The sequence below is a fragment of the Ursus maritimus genome, unplaced genomic scaffold (genome assembly GCF_017311325.1).
Source record: "Ursus maritimus isolate PB19 unplaced genomic scaffold, ASM1731132v1 scaffold_16, whole genome shotgun sequence".
In the NCBI taxonomy this organism is placed as follows: domain Eukaryota; kingdom Metazoa; phylum Chordata; class Mammalia; order Carnivora; family Ursidae; genus Ursus; species Ursus maritimus.
The window spans coordinates 58,098,746-58,120,834 of NW_024424008.1; the positions used below are offsets into that span (position 1 = coordinate 58,098,746).

The following is a 22,089-nucleotide window of genomic DNA, read 5'->3' on the forward strand; positions in this document are numbered from 1 at the left end:
CGCGTCAGGCTCTCACTCAGCAGGGAGCCTGCTTCTTCCTCTACCCTTCCCCATGCTTGTTCTCTCTCTCTCAGATAAATAAATCTTAGAAATAAATAAATAAATAAATAAATAAATAAATAAATAAAACTGAATTTTATGCTACGTGATTTCTAACTCAGTAGGGAAAAAATTGAAAAAACAAGAAACATTAGGGTTAGGATAATCTGATTTCCTATAGACCATCTTTTAAGAATAGAGTTCAGGGATGCCTGGGTGGCTCAGTCAGTTAAGTAGCTGCCTTCAGCTCACGTCATGATCCCAGGCTCCATGCCCAGCGGGGAGCCTGCTTCTCCCTGCCGCTCCCCCCTGCTTGTGCTCACTCGCTCACTCTCTCTGACAAATAAATAAATAAAATCTTAAAAAAAAAAAAAAAAAAAAGAATGAAGAGTTCATCACTAGTTTTCACTAAGTTCATATGTGCAAAATAGTTACAGTGTCAGAACAGCAATTCCAAATACAGTTTTGAAAGGAACTGTTAGATAAAGTAATTTTACAAGGCCTTTTATCAGAACACACGTTTAAAAAAACCAGTAAAACGGACACTAATGGAAAACTTCAAAATGTGACAAGACCTACTATACCTGGTGACAAATATCTGCCATCAACTCAATCAAGTTTTCCTTGACAGCAACATTACGAGATCCTGAAGAATATTTCCCTCTGCTTCCTATATGACTGATCTCGTTAATTAGCAGATCATATAAGTTATACAAGATACTTTTCCATTTACTTGATTCATAAGCACCTGCAATTCAAAAGATCAAAATATAGTTTACATATACACTCCATTTGCACTGCCAACTCTCATAGAACCACTCAGCTCTTAAGGTGGAAACTGGTCCAACCGTCCATTCCGTTCTAGTGCCTCTTCAGACAATATCCTTGCCGGCTCTACTTTGTAAGAGTGTCCGGCTCACACTCAGTTCCCTGTATTTGTTATAAAAATTCTTCTATAATCTGATCTAACTTTCTCTAATCAACTCCACCAAAATCCCAATCAAACCTTACTTTCTTCTCTCTCCTGAGGCAAATATGTCCCATCATTTACATGAGGACCAAGTTTTCTGTATGTCATTAAGACAAAAACATTACTAGTTCCTTTACTGTACAAACAACATGTTACTTAGACTTCTCCTCATTCCAGTCACCTGTCCCCAAACACACTCCAGTTCATTTATGTCCCTCCTGAAATGGCAACTCTACAAAATCTGGTGGACATGATACACCCACCGTGATCTGACCAGTATAGGTAACAAAGGAGCTACTACTTCACACAGACAACCATAAATCTATTAGTGTAGCCTAAAACTACATGAGTGTTTCTGGCAGACGCATCATCCTGCCAATTTTCAATTCATCTGAAATATACAGTTAACTAATGAACATCTCATGTCATCTCCTCAGTAAGCCTGATCTTCATCCTGACGAGAGCTGTGTGAAAGACGAAACCCTAAGAAAATCCACCATTCTTTGGCCTACAGTGGTTTCATGGGCTACGAATACATCTAACTTTACATATGAGAAGAGCCCATTAAACATAGCGACTTTAGAAAAAAATTGGCTATCACGGTTTTCCTCCATTTCAGCTGCTATTTCTCAGTGTAGCTTGATTTCCTAACAAGGCCTTAAACTAGCCATAATGAATTTGCCCAAAGGCTAGTACAGACCCAAAGATAAACACAGTATGCACCTGAGGGAACCCATTCAGTTCCAGTTTCACCCAATAAAATTCCTGTCCACTGAGTGAAGCTACATCATCTAAGATTTTTTTAAAGATTTTTTTAAATTGAGGTATAAATGACACACAACACTGATTTCAAGCGTACAACGTAATTATTTGGTATTGTATACATTGTGAAGTGATCACAATGCCTCTGGTTAAGACACCTTAAGCAGTTACAAAAAAAAAAGTTTTTCTTTGTGATGAGAACTTTTAAGATCTACTCTCTTTGCCACTTTCAAATATGCGCTACATCCTAACAAGCGACACTGTCTTGGTGAAAGACAGACGTAAAGGTATCAAGGGAGGAGAAGTCACTCGTTTCTGGTTTTCCCAGCAAACAGGGCCTGGATTAAGTACGCGGCTGAAGGCACTGTGGACACATCTTCTGAGGAACTGACTCATCTATCTGTTTGCAGTCCACATTTACCTGCTTTACCTCCTATTAGAAGCAGTATGTAGACACACAAGACGCTGCCTTCTCTAAACTCTGTTACACTCCGGTCTGTGTAATCCCTTTCGGCACCAAATTATTGCTGCATAATCAGCTCCTTGAGGGAACCGTGTCTCTGATCTGTGTTGCTCATAATACTTACAAACGCACTACACAAACGGCAGGGCGTTGCAGGGTTCGCTACCACAATTTCAAATTCTAAAAAAAGTGTGAGAAACATCCTCAAGACTAATATCATTACCAAGCACAGGAACCCAGAGGAAGGTCATAACCTCCTACGAAATTCAAATTTCATGTTCCAATGAAGAAGAAAATCCAAAACAGCAAAAACTTTTATACCTTTTTCTTGGGTTTTGGCTCCCTTTGGATGATGCACATAAACTTGCAGTTGAAATAACTCAATAATTACTTCTTTTAAGGAATCGTTAAGTCTATGTTGGGTCCAAATATAAAGCAAGGTAGGAAGAATTTCATCTCCTAGTTGACACACTCGAATTCGAAAGTTTACAGCCAAAGTCTTGAGGAAGATAATAAACGCTGCTAAGATGTGATTTAGACCTGCAGAGCTCTTCTCCTGTCTGTCACAGAAAACAAACAGACTCAGCTTGGTGTAATGGCAGAAAAATGAAAACTGAAGGCAGTTATGAAGTTGCATGCTGAAAAGAAAAAAAATATCTAATCTTCAAGTAACAGTAGCCTTAGTTTCAGAACTATTCAGAAAAAAAAAAAAATTCTGAATAGGACTACAGAGCAACAAACAGAACAGCTCTTATTTGGTGCTGAGACATCCCGCCAGCTCTCCACCCCAAAACACTGTGCAAAATGGTACAAAACGGATTTGTAATACCACTATTTATACAATGCTTCACATGACAGACTGGGTAATGTCACACAGATATAAAATATTAATACTTCCAAAATATATTCCAATTTTTTTTCTTAGTATATCTATCTTCAAAAATGGGGAAAATGAAACTACTTAAGAGAATATTTAGTTTTTCCTGTCACTAGAAAAGCAACACTGATCTTCCATTTAACATCATTTTCATGTTCTGTCTGCCTTTGGATACTCAGAAAGTGGTAGAACTGACACTTTCTTTTGGAATTTACTAATTCTACTATAATGGGCCAGTTTTTTTTTTTTTTAATTGGTAACAGTTTTAGTTACTGGATCTAAAGCACTGTCTTGCAAGAAGATCAAGCGGCTTTTCAATACAAAACAAAAAGAGATTAGATTACCTTGCATGCTGAATAGCCTTGGAAAAGAAATCCAAAAATTTGGCATTTAATCCATCGGTTTGTGAACAGCATCCTTTGGTCACAGCATGAATTATTCTAGCCACTAAAACTCTATTAATGTCTTGTGCAGGTTTAAGGTACAGACCAAAGTACACAGAGAACAATTCTTTAAAAAACAAACAAAAAACACATTAGTTATTAAAAAGAAAACTATCAAAGCATTTACCTTAAAGGTCCTGATTTAATTTAAATTTCGACATTCCGGGCCACATGGGTGGCTCAGCCAGGTGTCCAACTCTTGGTTTCGGCTGAGGTCATGATCTCGGCATCCTGGGACTGAGCCACGTATCAGGGTTTGCACTCAGCGAGGAGTCTGCTTGATATTTCCTACTCCTCTCTGTCTCTTCTCTCTGCCCGCCCCACCCCACGCTGGCTCACTTGCTTTCTAAATAAATAAATTAAAAAAAAAATTCCAATAATCCCATATAGAGAAAAAGATTTAAAATTATACTAATTTACATTTATTAAGGTAAAGTTATCACATCAATATTTGATTTTACTTCATATAAACTGCTGTCAAGAGAGGAACAACTTTTGGTCAAGTATGTGCAGCCAGCCCTCAGACAAGCTGCTTAATTTCTCTATATCTGTGTCCCTTTCTCTAGGTCTAACAGAGCATGTGACACAGTGCACACACCACTGCTCTGCCCTGAGGCGGTCTGATTAACAACAAGTGTAAAATATATCAAGAACGCTGTCAAGGGGCTGAGATTTTACTCTACTATTAACCTAAGGAATCGGAATGCCAGTTTCATGGATTCTGGCAGAAGACACACTATTCCTGAGCGAGTACCTCCCTTTTTGCATAAATTCCTCAATCCCCAAGGCAACATGAAAAGGGTCAGGTGACACGGGTGCAAGCTTCTGTAACACACAGGCGGCAAGCAAACCTGTCCTTTGCTCTGAGGAAACTATCACCTCTGACACCATCTTGACTACACACACATACTTAAAACAAGTCAGGAATAAAGCAGGCACGGTCCGCTCATAAGACACGCAGAAACGTTGAGATGCACTGAGTCATCTCCCAGAACCAGGAAAACTCCAACTGCCGATACAGGATTTGCTCCCCTTAGAGATAAAGAGAGAGTCCCTGGCTGGTAAAGTCAGTGAGAATAACACTTCTGGGTAACTTCCTTTTCAGCTGTATCACATAATTCTGCAGAAATAATTTAAAATCAGATTTCGAATACAAAAGAATAAGGACAATATAAATACCTCAAACATTGTAGTTAGGAAAATGATTGTTCAAATGATTCCTATCATATCTGACATTAATTTATACAACTCTGCATCAGTGCTTCCCCAAGTTCTGTCATTACAATTCCTAAATGATTAAAAACTATGAGTTAATACACACAAATGTGGAAACAAGAAAACAGGAGCGGGGGGTGCCTGGGTGGTGCAGATTATGCTCTCAGGGTCCTGGGATCCAACCCGCATCAGGCTCAGCACTCAGTGGGGCACGTGCTTGTCCCTCTCCCTCTCCTTTGGCCCTCCCCCTGACTACTGCTCTCTCTCTCTCTCTCAAATAAATAAAATCTTAACAAAGAAAAAGAAAACAGGAGTGGTTATCTGATCATTTCCCTCTTATTATCTGGTAGGAACAGAGAAGTGAAATGAGAATACCAACAGTCTTCGATTAAAGCTCAAGCTTTAGGACTTTTGTTAGTTGGGGGAAGTGATCCCAATTCTCACAGAATCCCGCATACTATCCTAGTAAGTGGTTTAAAAAATTGGCTTAAGACATTCAATGAAAGTCTCAGAAGTGCAGAGTTCAACTTCTTCAAAAAAAAAAAAAAAAAAGGCTGTGGTACATGCCTCCAGGTGAATTTACTTCCCCTATGAATTCAACAACAACAAAAAAGCTCAAAGGACAATGAAGGAACATGGTAGTAAAAAGGGCTTCTGGAGTTAATAAAATTCAATTAACTGTAGACTCCTTGGGACTTTATACATAAACAATCATGCTACCTGCAAACAGGAACAGTTTTCTTTCTTCCTTTCCAATCTGGATGCCTTTCATTTCCTCTCCTTGCCTAGCTCCCTGGCTAGAACCTCCAGTCGAGTGTTGAATAGGAGTGGTGAGAGCAGACATCCTTGTCCTGTTTCCAACTTCTTTTACGAAAGGTTTTAAATCATGGATTCGATTTCTGTAATAGCTACGGAACGATTCAGATGACCCATTTCATACTGGGTAAGTTCTGACAGGGAGGCGTTTTAAGGAGCTGGCCCATGAAAATTCAGTGGTCAAACTGACGTGCACACAGTTGTGCAGAGCATGCTCTTAACACTCTTCTAATACCTGCAAGATGGCAATTAGCTCCATTTCCTTCCCACTCTCAGCAATTTGTGTCCTCTTTTTTATCGTAGTCACTTTTACTAGCAGTTCTACATTTGAGTAATGTTTTCAAAGAATCAGCTTTCTATTTCATTAAATGTTCTCTTGTTTTTGTTTTCAATTTCAGTGATTTCTGCTCTTCTCTTTGTTTCGAAGTTTTTGGTTTTTTCTAGTTTCTTGAGATGGAAGCTAAGATTATTGACTTGAGATTTTTCCCTCTTTTGTAATGTAGCCAGTTAATGCTATAAATTACCCTGCCATATAACTTTAGCTGCATTCTACAAATTCTGACATGTTGTATTTTTTCATTTTCATCCAGTTCCAAGTATACTTTGATTTCCTTTGAGACTTTTTCTTTGACCCATGAATTGAGAAGTGTCACTGATTTTCACGGAAGTACTACGAAGGACACAGGGACTATGGTGGAAATAAAGAGAACAAATTTAGAAAGGGCAATCTGAAAATGGCAGTGACATTTAGGACAAGACCTGCAGGAGGAGAAGAAAGCAGCCATACGAAGGGGAGCCCCTGACAAGAGAAGGACAAGTGCCACAGGGAGGAAAGGGCTTGCACTGTGGAAACAGAGGGCATGACATGATCCATAGCAGTGTCTGAAGGAAATACTAGAACTCTTATTTTTTAAATTAAAATTAATTACAAATAAAAATCAACCTTTAGGGGCACCTGGGTGGCTCCGTCAGTTGAGCGTCTGCCTTCGTTCAGGTCAGGTCATGATCTCAGTGTCCTGGGATGGAGCCCTGTGTTGGGTTCCCTGCTCAGCACGGGGTCTGCTTCTCCCTCTCCCTCTCTCTCTCCCTCTGTGCCTCCCCCGGCTTGTGAACATGAGCACACACCCATACTCTCTTTCTCTCTCTCTCTCAAATAAATAAAATCTTTTTTAAAAAATCAAGCTTTACTGACATTTAATATAGAAATCAACAACGGCCACTTTGGAAGACAGCTCTGGCAGCTTCTTACAAAACTAAACATACTTTTACCATACAATCCAGCAATCACACTTTTACCCAAATGAGTTGAAAACTTAATCTGTACATGGATGTTTACAGCGGCTTTATTCATAACTGCCAAAATTTGGAAGCAATCAAGATGTCCTTCAGTAAATGAACGCATAATTAAACTGTGATACATGCAGACAATGAAATATTTGGTGCTAAAAAGAAATCAGCTATCAAGCCACAAAAAAATCATGGAGGAACTTGAAACGCATATTACTAAGTAAAAGAAGCCCATGTGGAAAGACTACATATTGTATGATGCCAACTATATGACATTCTGCAAAAGGCAAAATTAGATTGTAAAAAGATCACTGGTTGCTAGGGATCAGTAGGAGGGGAAGGATGAATAGGCAGAACACAGAGGACTTCTACAGCAGTGAAACTATTCTCTATGATGCTATAAAGGTAAATATATGTTACTGAACATTTGTCAAAATCTATAGAAAGTACAACATCAAGAGTGATCCCAGTGTAAACTCTGAACTTTGGGTGAGATGAGGTGTCAACGTAGGTTCACTCTGGTGCAGGATGCTGAGAGCAGACAAAGCTATACATGTGTAACGGGGGTATATGGGAACTCCCCACTTCCTGCTCAATTCTGCTAGGAACCTGAAATTGCTCTAAAAAATAAAGTGTGTTTTTAAGAAAATGTCCGGAAGCCACTGGGTTAGAGAATCTGAATAAAGGCCACTGTAGCTAGAACACAGAAATCCATAGGATGGGGGTGGCTCTTAGTTACGGTCAGATAGGTAGGCAGAAGCAAAATTACCCAGTGCTTCCAAGGCCTAGAAAAGGAGTCCATATTTTATCCTAGTTACACAGGAAAGCCACTAAAGGTTTTTAATATTTCTTCCTTCCTACCTTATTAGAAAAACTACCTTCTTCCTTGGGAGAATCCTAGGGCTCTTTCTTTGCAACCCCTTATTCTCAGAAAACACAGAGGGGCACCTGGGTGGCTCAGCTGGTTAAGCATCTGACTCTTGATTTCGGCTCAGGTCACAATCTCAGGGTGGTGGGATCAAGCCCTGCGTAGGGTTCCGCACTGGGCGAGGAGCTTGCCTAGGATTCTCTCTCCCTCTCCCTTTACTTCCACCCCCTAACCCCGCTCCTATGCGCACATGCTCTAAAAAATTAGAAATAAATTTAAAAAAATTTTTTAAAGAAAACACAGATAGTCTATTTTCCTGTGTATTCAACCACTCTCTCTCCATGGACTCCGTCCCATTACATTTATATACACTCCAGTCACTCCCATCTTTAAGAGGATCCCTCTTTCCCCTACAACCAAAGCTTTTGAAAAGTGCTTATTTGCTATAGTCCTTTTCCTCACTTGTGACTCATGCTTTCACACCAGTCTGTTACACAACTGAACACCATCAACCAGCAGACTCTAACTGCCACATATAGAATAATTCACCCAACAACAACAAATACACATTCTTTTCAAATGCATATGAAGTACTCACCAAGTCAGACCTTATTCTGGGTCATAAAAGAAATCCTAACAATTATAAATAACTTAGATTATAAAAACTATGTTCTCTGACTATAATGTAACTAGACTGAAAACTATAAAAGGGAAAACAAAACAAAAAAAACAGGAAAAGACCCCCAAACAACTGGAAATTAAACAACACACTTCCAAATAATCCAGAGGTTAAAGAATTCTCAAGAAAAACTAGAACATATTTTAAACTGAAGAAAAATGAAAATACGACATTGTCAAAATGTGTGATATGACAAAGCAGTGTTTAGAGAAAATTGTATTAAATGCACTTATGAGGGAAGAAGCTCTCAAATCAATGACCTAAGCTTTTATCTTAAGAAACTAGAGAACAAATTAAACCCAAAATAAGCATAAGGAAAGAAATAATAACCAGATGAGAAATCAATAATAAAAGAGGCAATACCACTAGAGAGCCTACATACATTAAAAGGATAAAAAGCCAGTAACATCTGAGAAGAACTTTACGCTCCCACATTCAACAGCTTAGAAAAAAATGTACAAATTCTTAACCAAATTGCCAAAGCTAACTGAAAAAAAATAAACTAAATATTCCTATATCTATTAAAGAAACTGAATTCATAGTTAAAAACTTTCAACCACCACCTCCAAATTCAATCTAGTAATATATAAAAAGGATAATACATAATGCCCTAGTGGGGTATATCCCGGGAACACAAGGTTGACTTAACCTATGAAAAATTCATCAGTGTAAGCCATCCTATCAAGAGACTAAAGAAAAACCCAGAGGATTATCTGAACAGGTGAAGAAAGAAATTTAACAAAATTCAACATCCATTCATGATTAAAAACCATGAGCAACTAGAAACTGAAAGGAAAGTTGTCAACCCATACTGACAGCTAATATCATGCTTAATGGTTAAATAATGAATGCTTCTCCCTAAAACCAAGAATAAAACAGGGTGTGCTCTTGACCACTCCCATTCAAAATTATACTGGAGGAAAAACTACAAAACTCTAGAAGAAAACATAGAGGAAAAGTTTTATGATGTTGGATTTGTTAATGATCTCTTGGAAATGATACCAAAGCCAAAGGCAACAACAACAAAAAAATGTATAGATTACTTGTACTTATCAAATTTAAAATTTTTATGTATCAAAAGACACTATCATAAGAGTTAAAGGCAACCCATGAAATGCAAGAAAATATCTGCAAACCATATATCTGATAAGGGGTAAATATACAGAGTATATAAATAACTCCTACATTTCAACAACAACAAAACAACCCAATTAAAAATGGGGTAAAAGGTGTGACTACGGGCGCCTGGGTGGCTCAGCTGGTTAAGCATCTGCCTTTGGCTCAGGTCATGATCCCAGGGTCCTGGGACTGACGCGCACATCTGGGTCCCTGTTCCATGGGAAGCCTGCTTCTCCCTTTGCCTCTGCCTCTCTCATATGAATAAATAAATAAAATCTCCAAAAAAAAAATACGAATACTTTCCCAAAGATGATATGCAAATGACCAGTTACCGTACAAAAACTTCAACATCACTAGTCATTAAGGAAATGCAGATCAAAACCCCAATGAGATACTACTTCACACACATTCACATTAGGACGGCTGATATCAACACCAGAAAAAGAGTAAGTGTCATAAGGACGTGGAGAAACTGGAACACCTGTGATTGCTGGTGCGTCCATAAAACGTGTAAAGGGATGCAGATCTTTGGAAAACAGTTTGGTGGTTCCTTAATAAATTAAACACAGAATTACTCTACGATGCAGCAATTCCACCTCTGGATAAATACCCAAAATAACTGAAAGGAAGGACTCCAAGAGCTATGTGTACACTCATGTTCCCAACAGTATTATTCATAATGGCCACAAGGTAGAAACCACTCAAGCGTCCAATGACAGATGAATGGATCGACAAAGACAGTATACATACAACTCAGTCTTAAAAAGGAAGTCAACTCAGAGATGTGGTACAACATGGATGAACAGTGAAGACACGGGTGAAATGAGTAAAATGAGACATTCACAAAAGGGCAAATACTGTTATGACTTCACTTACAGGAGGAAGCCAGAGTAGTCAAACTCATAGATACAGAAAGCAGAATGTTTGTCAAGGGCTGTGGGAAGGGGAAAGGAAGTTGCTGTTTAAGTTCGGGGAGATGAACAGGTGTTGGAAGTGGAAGGTGATGGTTGCACAACAATGTGGATATACTTAATGCCACTGAATTTTATATTTAAAAATGGTTAAAATGGTAAATTTTATCTCATGTACATTTCACCATTTAAACAAATCATACTGAAGGTCCCCAATATAATACAGCAGAAAAAAATAAGTGAAAGTCATATGGCTCAGAAATGAAAGGAAAAAATGCAGATAATATAGGACTATCTAAAGAGAAAACCCGACAGAAGATACAAACGAGCTCCTAAATTTAATACGTGATTTTAGCAAGGTCCCAGGACACAACATTTATAACACAAAAACCACCTGTATGATAGCAATGAATATGGAAATTGAAAATTTTAAAACTACACAATTTACAACCTACTGCAATATAAATCTAATAAAAACATATAAATTCTGTATGCTAAGAATCATAAAACACTGATTTCTTTAAGTCAAAAAAGACCTAAACAGAGATATATCATGTTCACAGACTGCAAGACTCCATGTGGTTATGAAGTCTGCTCTTCCTGTCTTGTACAGATGGAGGTTTCTGTGATCTGTCCTGCATGACCGACCACCCCGACCTGCACATGCGCAGGGAGGTTAAAGAATGTTGTCTGTGAGACTTGTGCTGCGTAAGTGACATTGGGAGCTGGCCTCCAGGTCAGAATTGGCCTTTCTGGTCTGGACACCAAGAGCTATAAATTTTGCCTTACACTCCGGCTCCAGGCTGGGCTGTTCCCCTACCCCCAGTGGAATCTGGGAAAGGAAGAAAACACACCTAGCCCAGGATCCTTGAATATGTAAAGATATGATAATATAGGAATGTGACTAGCTCCAAACTGCACGTAGGCAAACAAATGTTTAACTCCAAACTGTCCTCTGCCCTACAAATATAGCCCTTACGGGGATGGTCAGCTGGAAGTCTCACCTGTGAGGACGATGCTCCTCCCAGGCCTCTCAATCTCGACTCCTGCCTGGGCGTCTCCATGGGGCTTTCCCAGCTAATGAGGTTGGATGTTATAAGTACCCGATTTGATGTAACTCTGTCTTATTCTCCTTTACTGCTTAGTATTGCCCTCATCTATGCATAGATTTTCCTTCTCTTCTTTACGTTTCTATTAGATTTTCATAATATCAATAAAGTTTTTTTTCCCCTTAGAAACTGAGAATATGGCTGCTGTGAATCTTTCCTTTAGAACACTTCCTTAACTGTTCAATAGATTCACTGCAATCCCTACCAAAATTCCAGCAGAGCTTTTTGTAGAAATCAATAAGCTAATTCTAAACTTCATATGAAAATTTGGCTTGGCCTCAGGGCATCTTCTTACCTCACTCTAAACTCTCCCTCTAGACAGTCTTATCTCTAACTGTGGGTTCCATCAATACCTCTACCAAATATGTATTCTGAACATAAACTTCACTTCTTGGGCACAGTCCTCATTACGGAATCGAGTTTCAGAGAAGGGAGCTAACTAGAAAAATAATTCAACCAAAGGGCCGATTATGAGAAGTTAACAATATGCTCAAAAATAAAAAGATAATTTCAGAAAACATGTCAGATGATGGAACCATAGTAAGGAGACAACAGCAAGGATTGCTTTTGTTTCAGTGAGACCCGTGGTTAGTAAAATATGCAAACCTGAATATTTAGGATGAACCATGGTGGTGAGAGATGTGTCACAGTGCCTGGATATCACTAGCCTATTCTCTACTAAACTTGTTGTGAGGGTCAAGTTTGGGACACACCTTTGCTCACGCTTAGAACAACAACAAAGGCCTGAGATGAAACCTAAGAAATTAATACAACAGCTAGGAAGGCTTTCAGTCATGTGGGAACAGCAGAATATACTGCAGGGCGCTGATTTTGTCAGTTTTACCATCCATGTATATCTTGTTTTGAAATGAGAGACTGACAATAAACAACACAGACAAGTGTCTTTTCATTTCATTAGCACAATTTTTCTTACTTTCCATGAAAAACACTGAGCTTCTAGATTTTCAGAGGTGATTGTATTAGAAGACTTTGACATATGGCTCAGAGTTACTTCATCAAGGCCAAATCCCATTTTCACCCATTGAACGCAATCAGACAGAAATGCTCCACCTCTGAAATCAATAAACTCAAATGTTTCAGTCTCCGACCATAACTTCCTTCCTTTGTGGTCTCTCAGTACCTTTCACCTAGAAATAAAAAACACTAGATTCCTCCCTGACACCCACTCTACTTATGTTATAGTCCCTGGGTCCTAACATCCTACTCTACTATTTTTGACCCCTATTACCTTGTAAGTGACCTGCTAAATGCCTAATCCAAAGGATAGGTTTGTGTTTTATCATTTCTACCACACTTAAAATGCCATACCCCTCCCAACCGGAAACTGCTGCTTTCACTTTTACAACACTTCATCTCCTTCTTGGTTTTCTTCTTTGTCTTTTAATCAGGGTGGTTTAGGTGTCACTGATCTGGAAACTCACTACGCCCATAGCTATATTGTAGTGCACTGTAGTTTTTGGTTTACTCGTTTTCTCCACCACTGGCCTGTCAAGTACTCGAGAACAGGGATGGCTTCTTCCAATCGTGTCATTCCAGTTCTGGTAGAGACAATCACTTAAGAAGTCCATAATAAAGGAAACTAAGGGCTGGATTCTGTAACTATTTAATTTTCCTAAGGTACTGTTAAACTGCAGTCACTTGGAGGATACAGATTCTGATTGATCTTTTGGTGACATTTCATTTCACAGAAAAATCTCACAAATAACAAACTTCAAAACATACCTAGCCACTGTTGCTGAGATATTTCACACCAATATTTCCTCACTGAGAGAATGTCCTTGAGCAGAATGTTGCTACAATCCGCTCCATAAACGGGACCATTAGATGAATCTTTCACTGTATCCATGATATAATTCAAGAGTTCTTGACATTTTAGTCTGGGTGCTCCTATTTAAAAATAAACAAATAAATGAAAACATATAAATCTTAAGAAACATAAGAACACTTAGAATTCCATCTATATAAATAATTCCATAGGGGACATTACTATTAACTAATCTCTTTCTCATAGAGCAGGGATTAGCAAACCATGGCCTGTGGGCAAAACGCAGCCAGCTGCCTGTTCCTAGAACTGAAGTTTTCCTGAGCAACAGTAGTGTCCGTTCATTGACATACTAAGGCTACTTTCATGCTACAACAGCAGAGCTGAGTAACTGATACAGAAACTATACAGCCTGGAAAGTCAAAAACATTGACTGTCTGGTCTCTTTACAGAACAAGTCTGCCGATCCCTACGGGAATATATAGCAAAAACAATAATTCACAATTTCTGGCACTAGACCTAAAATGATCCAAAGTTTCTTGGTACTTTTTACAAAGAATGAATTCATTAGAATAACCTAAGATTGTAGGGAGGATGGGGCACCTGGGTGGCTCAGTCACTCAAGCATCTGCCTTCGGCTCAGATCAGGATCCCAGAGTCCTGCTCGGCAGGACTGCTTGTCCCTCTCCCTCTGCTCCCCGCCCCCAACTCATGCACTCTTTCTCTCAAATAAATAAATAAATAATCTTAAAAAAAAAAAAAAAAAGATTGTAAGGAGGATATTTGGCTTTGAAAAACCAAATTACTTTCAATTCATACAAAAGCATTTGTAGCATATAAATATTCAAGGCTGTAATATTTCCAGCAAATCACACTGATGTTGCAGCTAATACTGTATTTCAAAATTAACAATCTTAAAACAGCATATAACGTTTTTTGTTATAAGTTGTGAGCAGATCGCAAATCATATATATATATGATTATATTCTAGTTTAGCCGTTTCTTATGAGGAGTTTAGTGTTTTCTTATCAAACTATAGTAAATAAACACTGACATAACCATATATCATTTTTACTTGTGGCTTATATCAAACTTTCAGGCATCTGACCAATGATGAAATGCACAACCACATGTTCCTCTGCTGTAATGCCCGGTGCCCCCTCTCTTAGAGTCCTTGTAACATTCTTTAAACTGTAATATCTACTATATTATAACATCCCTAAGGAATTAATTAAACCCTATATGGCAACAGAGCCCAGTAACTGTCCTAAATAGTATTTGCTTAAATTAATGTCACGATAAAATCATATTTCCCTATGGTCTTAATCTCAACAAATTTCCTTCCTCCGCCAATTTGAGAAAGGTTTCAAGAATTATGCTGACATTCTTTTCTAAGGAAATCTGCCTCCAAAGGACAACTAAGTTGGCTAAAGGGAATTTAAGGAACCTCATAAAACTTAACATTTTACAAAGCTGGGCTTTCTACCCTCTAGGCTCCCTCTGTGCTTCGTGCAGAAGCAGACAAATGCCTACATAAAAGAACGAACAATATTTGCCTATTGGTTCCTTCCCAGCTGTCTTTTTCGAATTTGTTTCTTTCATCATACCTTGAATACCAATGCTACATAAAACTGGACATGTGTTTAAATTCCCAACAACTCCCCTACTCTTTGAAAAACATAAAGTGAGATGACATGATAGTAACACTCTGATTTTGTTCTGAGATTAAAGATGTTTCAATTACAAAGTCAAACTTGAAAGAAAAGGAAGCCTCAAATAAAAACACAACTTTTCAACCATTTAAATAATCTTACATTGATAACTTCATCTACTCATTCCTGTTTTCCAATGTGATCTCCACTTTTAATTTTGCGAATGAAGGTTTTTTCACCATAAAGCAAAACTATACACTGCAAACTTCTGTGGCGGGCTACAAATGGGCTTGGGTATCTTTCTCTCAAGAACTCTATAAGTACATATTAAAATCTGTTAAGAACCCAATGTTAGTAGCCAAGAGAACAAATTTTAATAAGAGCAGAGCTATCACTCAGGGCAAAAGCAGGTGCAGAGTATTTCTGTGTAGCTATCCTCTGTCTCCGCTGGAGCCCCTGGCCCAGGCTTGCCACTATCCACACAAACTGGCACCTCAGAGCTGGAAAATGAAATTGCTGCTAAACCATTGCTTTTTTTTTTTTTTTTTTTTTAAACCATTGCTTTTTAGACTCAACTCTCATACCACTATCCCGACGTATCATTCACTAACCATCTGTATCCTTCAACTTAATAATGTTCACTGACACTGGGCTTTTCTAATTCATTTTATTCAGTTTTTTATTTCAATTCCAGTATAGTTACCATATAGGGTTATATTACTTTCACATGTCCAATATAATAATTCAATGGCTTTTCTGATTCTTAAACTAAAGTTGGTATCACAAAGCCACATCTTAATGTGTGAAGAGTAAAAAAAAGTTTGAGTCCAAGAGTCCCTAAACAAACATTTCTACTTCTGGCTTTCAGCGTTGTATGAAGCCCATTTCCTTATGTAAGCTTACTGGAATCCTGCACTTTGGGTCAAAAATATCAACTCTTTAAAATATCCACTGCACCAGTTCAAAATGGGAAATGTGTGGCTCATCAGGAGTAAAAATTTCTACTCAACAGTAAGCATAGTGTTAGTTAAGAGGGTGGGTTTTGACTGCCAAGAAAGCTAATGTGATCTCAAAATGAATTAGTAAAAGTATAGCATAAAAGATATGCAAGTCCTGCTCCACTCTGTACCAATCAGAATATAGCTATAATTGAGTCCTACACTTTGAGATATAATTAAACCGAAGAAAATTCAGAAGAGAGTGACACAAAACTAGGTCATATGAGCTGAAGGAAGTATATCTGTTTAGCTTAGAGAAGAGGACTCAGAGGAAATGTCACAGCTAACTTCGAATACCTCAAAGGATATCATTCTGAAAAAACTTTATCAGGATTTTTCTGCATTATCTCAGAAGGCAGAAGCAGTAAGGAGGACAGGTTTCAGTACTATTAAAGCTATTCAAAGATAGAAAAAAAAGCCTTAAAAGTATGTTTGATCATTAAGGCTAAATGCTAGGAACACAAAGAAGGGATCCAAGAGAATGGGTAGTTGGAATACTAATTTTTAATCCTTCCAACCTAGAGACTATCATTACGTGCCTGCACAAATTCCTCCAAATATTTGAACCGATCATATATTAAAAACCATTATATGTACTAGAAATTAGAGTTAGCACTCAACTTTTACCTCACCATTTTCCAACCAAACTCACGCAACAATAACCTTTTAAACCAGCTCCTTATAATAAATAACAGCACTTACTTTTATTTGCACATTTGATGAAGTACTTGACCAAACTACTGATTTCTTGCATCTTTTTCTGCCTAGTGGCTTGTGTTGAGGCTGATACACTTGGTTTCGCTGTTCGCAGACATTCTGTTTCTTTCTGAACATATTTCTGTAAAAATCTTCAAGAAAACAAAGAATTTCAGAAACTTATTAAATGCTTAAATTATTACAACATTTGAAAAATGCTTTACACCATCATAAAGAGAATCTCTTAGGCCACAATGCTGTGATCAATGTACCAGCTAAATAAAACAATTTTCTCTTTCAAGGCCTAAGCCCCACAATACCAATTTAAAGTCTGTTCTGCAAAGTTCTAAACTGTAACCTCTATGATTTTCTGTTGCTTTACTGTTTATTTTCTCATTTTATTATTAAAAGCTTACAATGCTATTAAGGCTCTCAGTTCTCTCTTGTTATTTTGTACACAACCCAACCCTTTCCCAGGCAGTTGGCAATGCTTCTAGCCTTTGAATGAAGCCTGCCTAGAAGATACTCATGATTACCTAGAAGTGCCAGGTGCCGAATGGACCTACCTGATCCACTTATGCAAAATAATACTCATCTTTAGATAGCAACTATTTTTCTGGTACTTGAAATAAACTAAGTAACCAGAGAAAAAGAAGCATGCATTTTTTATGTTATCTGCACTGAAGTCTGTAAGTGCATCCAGTACCAAGTACGTGGTAAAAATAAAAGTTCTAAACACTTAAGAACAAATAAATATACTTTCCCCTTGACTGAAAATGTTATTTCGATCTTCTCAGTATTCTACATTAGTTTAAAATATTTTATTCATTTTTCCTAAGCTTTACAATCTATTTCTAGATACAAATAGACTTAAGAGTTGAAAATTATGTCTTAATGTAAAAAGGCATCAATTCTGTTTGGCACTCTAGTCCAGCAATCAATTATCTTTCCAATGCCTGATTTTTTTTAACTGCATTCCTATGGAAATTATTCTGTAATTATTTTCTTATTATAATTTAACACGTAGCAGTTACTCAGAGCAATGCTTAAAGATGTAAAAGTAATAATAAAGCATTTATAACTTAATTTTATTTTCCAATTTGAAATAAAGTTTTTTTTAAAGTCTTTTGATTGAACTAATATGAAAGGAATTCTTTCTAATCTTGAGTGAGATCTAAGAACTTTTATTGAACAAATGGCTTAAAAACTTACTTTTCCTATATGATCATCCTTTAAAAATCATGTTTCAGATAAATATTAAGCACCAACTTCACATGCAAGGCACAACAGTATATAGGGAGCAAAGAGAAGTAAGACCTACACACACAAAAATATCACAACAAATAAAATATCACAAACAGAATAAAATGAAAGAGAAAAATAAAGACAGTAAAAAAAAAATGAGAATGGAATACCTAAAAACAGCATCCCAGTTCAAATATTTGGTTTGTTTGGAATCTGAATGTCGATCTAAATGTTGAACAGTTTCAGGATCCCGAATCAGGCGCTTAAATTTCTCAACTTCTTTCTGAAAATGAAAAAGAACACAGTAATGGGTTGCCAATCACACACTAATTTTAAGAAAAGATTAAATGTCGGTAATTTACTACCCTTCGTTCTGTAGCTCTATCATGTTCTAGATGACGGCAGCAAATAAGCAGATCATTAAGTGCTAAGCTCATGGTTCAGAATTTCAGAAAGCACATCACTGTAAAAAAAAAAAAAACACATAAATGCAAAATTATTTCAAATTGTAGTATTAATATACAGTAAGATCAAACTGTACAATTAGAGGTATACTGTGATCAAACATACAATGATTTTTTTTTAATGTTTCCACATTCAAGTGAGATTTTCTTAGAATATATCAAAACAAAGCCTCAACATGCAAATGGGTACTTGTATGCACTAGCAGGATAAAAATAGGAAACATATAATTTATTGTTCTGAGACCTTTTCTAACAAACATGATAATTAAAATTTGAAAGATCAACAGAAGACAGCCAGGTCAAGAATAAGGAAAAGAAAAGGCTGCCTGGGTGTCTCAGTCAGCTAAACACGTCTGACTCTTGGTTTTAGCTCAGGTCATGATCTCGAGGTCGTGAGATCAAGCCTCCGCATTAACAGGCTCTGTGCTCAGCGCAGTCTATTTTGGATTCTCTCTCTCTCCCTCCTTCTCCCCACACTCCACGCCGAGTGCACACGCATTCTCTCTAAAATAAATGCACAAATCTAAAAATCTAAAAAAAAAAAAAAAAAAAAAGAAGAAGAAAAAGAAGAAGGAAAAGAGCATTTAAGGATTTAACACTGACCGGCTGAACTACATAACTCTTACTACTTAACTCTTACACGGAGTGACAAGACGTGTCATTTGCTGAGCCAAAAGCTCAAATTGATTTATGCTTTGGAATTGCTATGTAGGAGGTTATCAGAGCTAGTAAGCCTTGTCTAGCACTTAAGTCTCAACTGGCTTTCTGGTTCTCATTTAAACCAAAAACACAAGGACAATTATGCTCCTGTTTTAAAAGGGTATTAAATACTATAGTGCCAAAAATAAACTACATTTTACTATGCCTTAATGCCATTGCTGTAGCCCTCCTTTTAGGTTTTCTGACATAATCAGACCTTCCTTTGATGCCCTTTAAAAAAAAAAAACCCTCAAGAAAAGCATTTTTTGTCATTATTTCTGACTCTTGTACAGAGAAGCTTTTTGTTAGACTATGAATGTTTACAAAGAAAAAAAAACATACTTTTTTTTGTCTATGACTTATCTCAAGAGGAAAAAGAGGAAGGGGAGTTCTTTTCCCATCCATTTATATAAACTCCATTCATTCTTTAAAGATCAGGTATGTATCTTTACCGTTAACTTGCAGTCTTAAATATGGAACTGAGAGACCACGTCTAATCTTCCTACAAAGGAAGAAATCCCTCCTACAAATTTATTTAAACACTCTCTTTAAACACAGTGAGAGCACACTACCTAACAAACCCACCTATTTCGCTGGTAGATAGCTCTAATTTGCCTCTCCATTTTTATTCATTGTTGTTGTGACTCTCTCATCCCTATTACAACCTCCTTTACTCTGCTGTAGATTACAAGTTGTTATTTACCTGACGGTCTTTTTCATTTGATTGTAAACTTCTTGAGGAAAAGGACTATTATTTTTATTTTCCATTCCTTATGGTTTTATCTAGGACTCTTTCCCCTTCATACTCAATCTTGGTTTAAAACCCTCTTGATTGAGTCAATAAGGAAAATAAAACTGGGATTGTAACCAATGAAAATACCTTAACAATATCCATATTCAAAGAACCATAAACATAGGCATGTTTATATCTAAGTATACTAAAGGTGTTATTTATAATGTAAAAAAATGCAGGTTTACTGACCATTCAACACTTCCAGGAAGATGCAGCCCTAAACTTTCTTTTTTTAAAGCTGTGGTTTTTCTGTTCGTCTCCTTCTGTGCTCCTCTCTTCTGTTTCTCAAAGCTTGATTAATTTGAAGAAAACAAAACAGTTCAGTTAGGAAATGTTCTTTCACTGATACATGCAACAATATTTACCGGGCCACTACTTGTATAAGGTACTATGACAAGGGTAGCCAGACATATGAATTAAACAGAAATCCTTCCTTTGTGGAGTCATAACTGGTGGGGGAGAGCGACAATAAACGAGTACCCTGAAAAATCAATGCATAATTCCAAAGTATGATATATGATTTAAAGGAACCAAATATACAATAACAATGCAGAGGATCACTTTTGATAAGCTTCCAGGGAATACGTCTCAGCAGAGGTTACAACAAAGCTAAGATCGAACTGATGCCAATCACAGAAAGAGCTAGAGGACCAGTATTTCAGGGAAGGAGACTAGTACCACCCAAAGGTCCTATGATGGGAAAGTGCATGGTATGTTGGAGGAATTGAAAGAAAACCGAAGGAACTACAGAATAGTCAGCTAAAGAGAGTCAACAGATAAGGCTGAATTCAATCAATATATTTACCCAGAACTAAGCACCCCCAACAGGCAACTGAAACTACACATACTTCCTGAAAAACAGTCTCTGAAGTGGCAAGTCCAACCTTTCTTTTTAGATCTCATTCAAGTTGATTTCTTTGCAGAATCTGACAATGATGCCTACATCGCATCTTCCTGCATATAATTCTGCCCTTGGCATGCCATTCTTTTCTGGACTAAGTGTGGACTCTGTAGTTAGACTGTACTGGTTCAAATCCTAACCCTGCCCCTTACAGGACCTTGGGCACACTGGCTAATCTCTCTAAACCTGAGACCTGTCAATGATAAAACGATAAACAATACTAGGGCTTCCTCTAGAACAATACTAGAACTAGAACAATAACTAGAAAGTTATTGTTAAAGATTCACGTATGGGTTTAACACAGTGCCTGGAACACAACAAATGCTCAATAAATGTCACCAGTCACCATTCTCCCCTTTGTTTCCTCAGTCTCTCTTGATGGTTCCTCTGCCACCCACACCTGCAAGACTATCTCTGTCTACTTCCCCACCTGAGGTTCTCCCAGTGTGATCTCATCCACTCCTAAGACCTCAACATGCTGAAAATGCCCACATCTGTTTCATTAAACGCCAGACCTCACTCTTGAGCTTCTGAAACCTTCCACGCTTTGTGTCTTTACACGCATTTCCCCCTTCTGTCTGGAAGGCCCCCACCATCCTCCTCGGGGGCAAGTAAACAACTCGAGGTCTCCTCGCAGAACCTCGTTAGCTCCTCTACGAACACGGTTCTCCCTCAACAATCACCCTGAGCTCTAACAGTCCTTTTACTTCTCGGTACCTGATAAAAACAGCAGCGAACGCTCTTGAGGGCTCACCACAGGCAAGGATTATCACAAGGGAGACAGGACGGCGCGGTCACCCACATGACTGCCAAAACTCCACGGCCAGCAACAAAATTCCTGAGTCCGTGCTCTTAACCACGCCACTCTAGTTTAAGCCTCAGCAGATGCTCGAGGATTGAAACTAATCAAGAAAACGGGGAAAAACATGGTTAGTCAAGTCATCTAGGTACACCTGGGCCATAACAGGGGCAGGGAAAGGGGACGCGCACGAGCGTGCAACGGGGCACCTGGAAGAAGGTTCGAGGCTAAGCCCGCTAGGGGCTCGGAGAGAGGGCGGGAGAGAAACAGCGCAGCGAGCAGGGAAGATCCGCTCCAGAGCAGCGGGTGAGACCGACCACCGGGGGGCTGGTCACAGCGGCTCGGACACCCCTGCAGCCCCCGACGCAGATGCCACTGCCCGCTTTCCACGCCCCTAACGGTGCTCAGCCAAAGTGGAATTTCCTAAAGCGGCGGCATCTGCAGCCTAAATCCCGGCTCCACTCGCCTTCCTCCTGCGGCCCAGCGCCTCCAGCCAGGTGG

The 22,089-nt window shown here is 38.2% G+C and overlaps 1 protein-coding gene across 3 annotated transcripts in view; it reads right to left on the bottom strand.

Annotated features, from left to right (window-relative positions):
* The window catches only part of ATM (ATM serine/threonine kinase), a 124,748-nt gene extending 103,061 nt beyond the window's left edge, over positions 1-21,687 (bottom strand). For all 3 annotated transcript variants that reach the window (XM_008690114.2, XM_040631255.1, XM_040631256.1), the window contains exons 1-9: positions 21,507-21,687; positions 20,078-20,179; positions 18,298-18,395; positions 18,103-18,215; positions 16,694-16,839; positions 13,302-13,466; positions 3,456-3,621; positions 2,556-2,794; positions 624-787 (exon numbers count right to left, since the gene is read on the bottom strand). In XM_008690114.2, coding sequence (XP_008688336.1) covers positions 624-787; positions 2,556-2,794; positions 3,456-3,621; positions 13,302-13,466; positions 16,694-16,839; positions 18,103-18,215; positions 18,298-18,369 — 1,065 coding nt within the window. In that variant the 5' untranslated portion in view covers positions 18,370-18,395; positions 20,078-20,179; positions 21,507-21,687. The remainder of the gene's footprint in view (positions 1-623; positions 788-2,555; positions 2,795-3,455; positions 3,622-13,301; positions 13,467-16,693; positions 16,840-18,102; positions 18,216-18,297; positions 18,396-20,077; positions 20,180-21,506) is intronic.
* Positions 21,688-22,089: the final 402 nt, after the last annotated feature.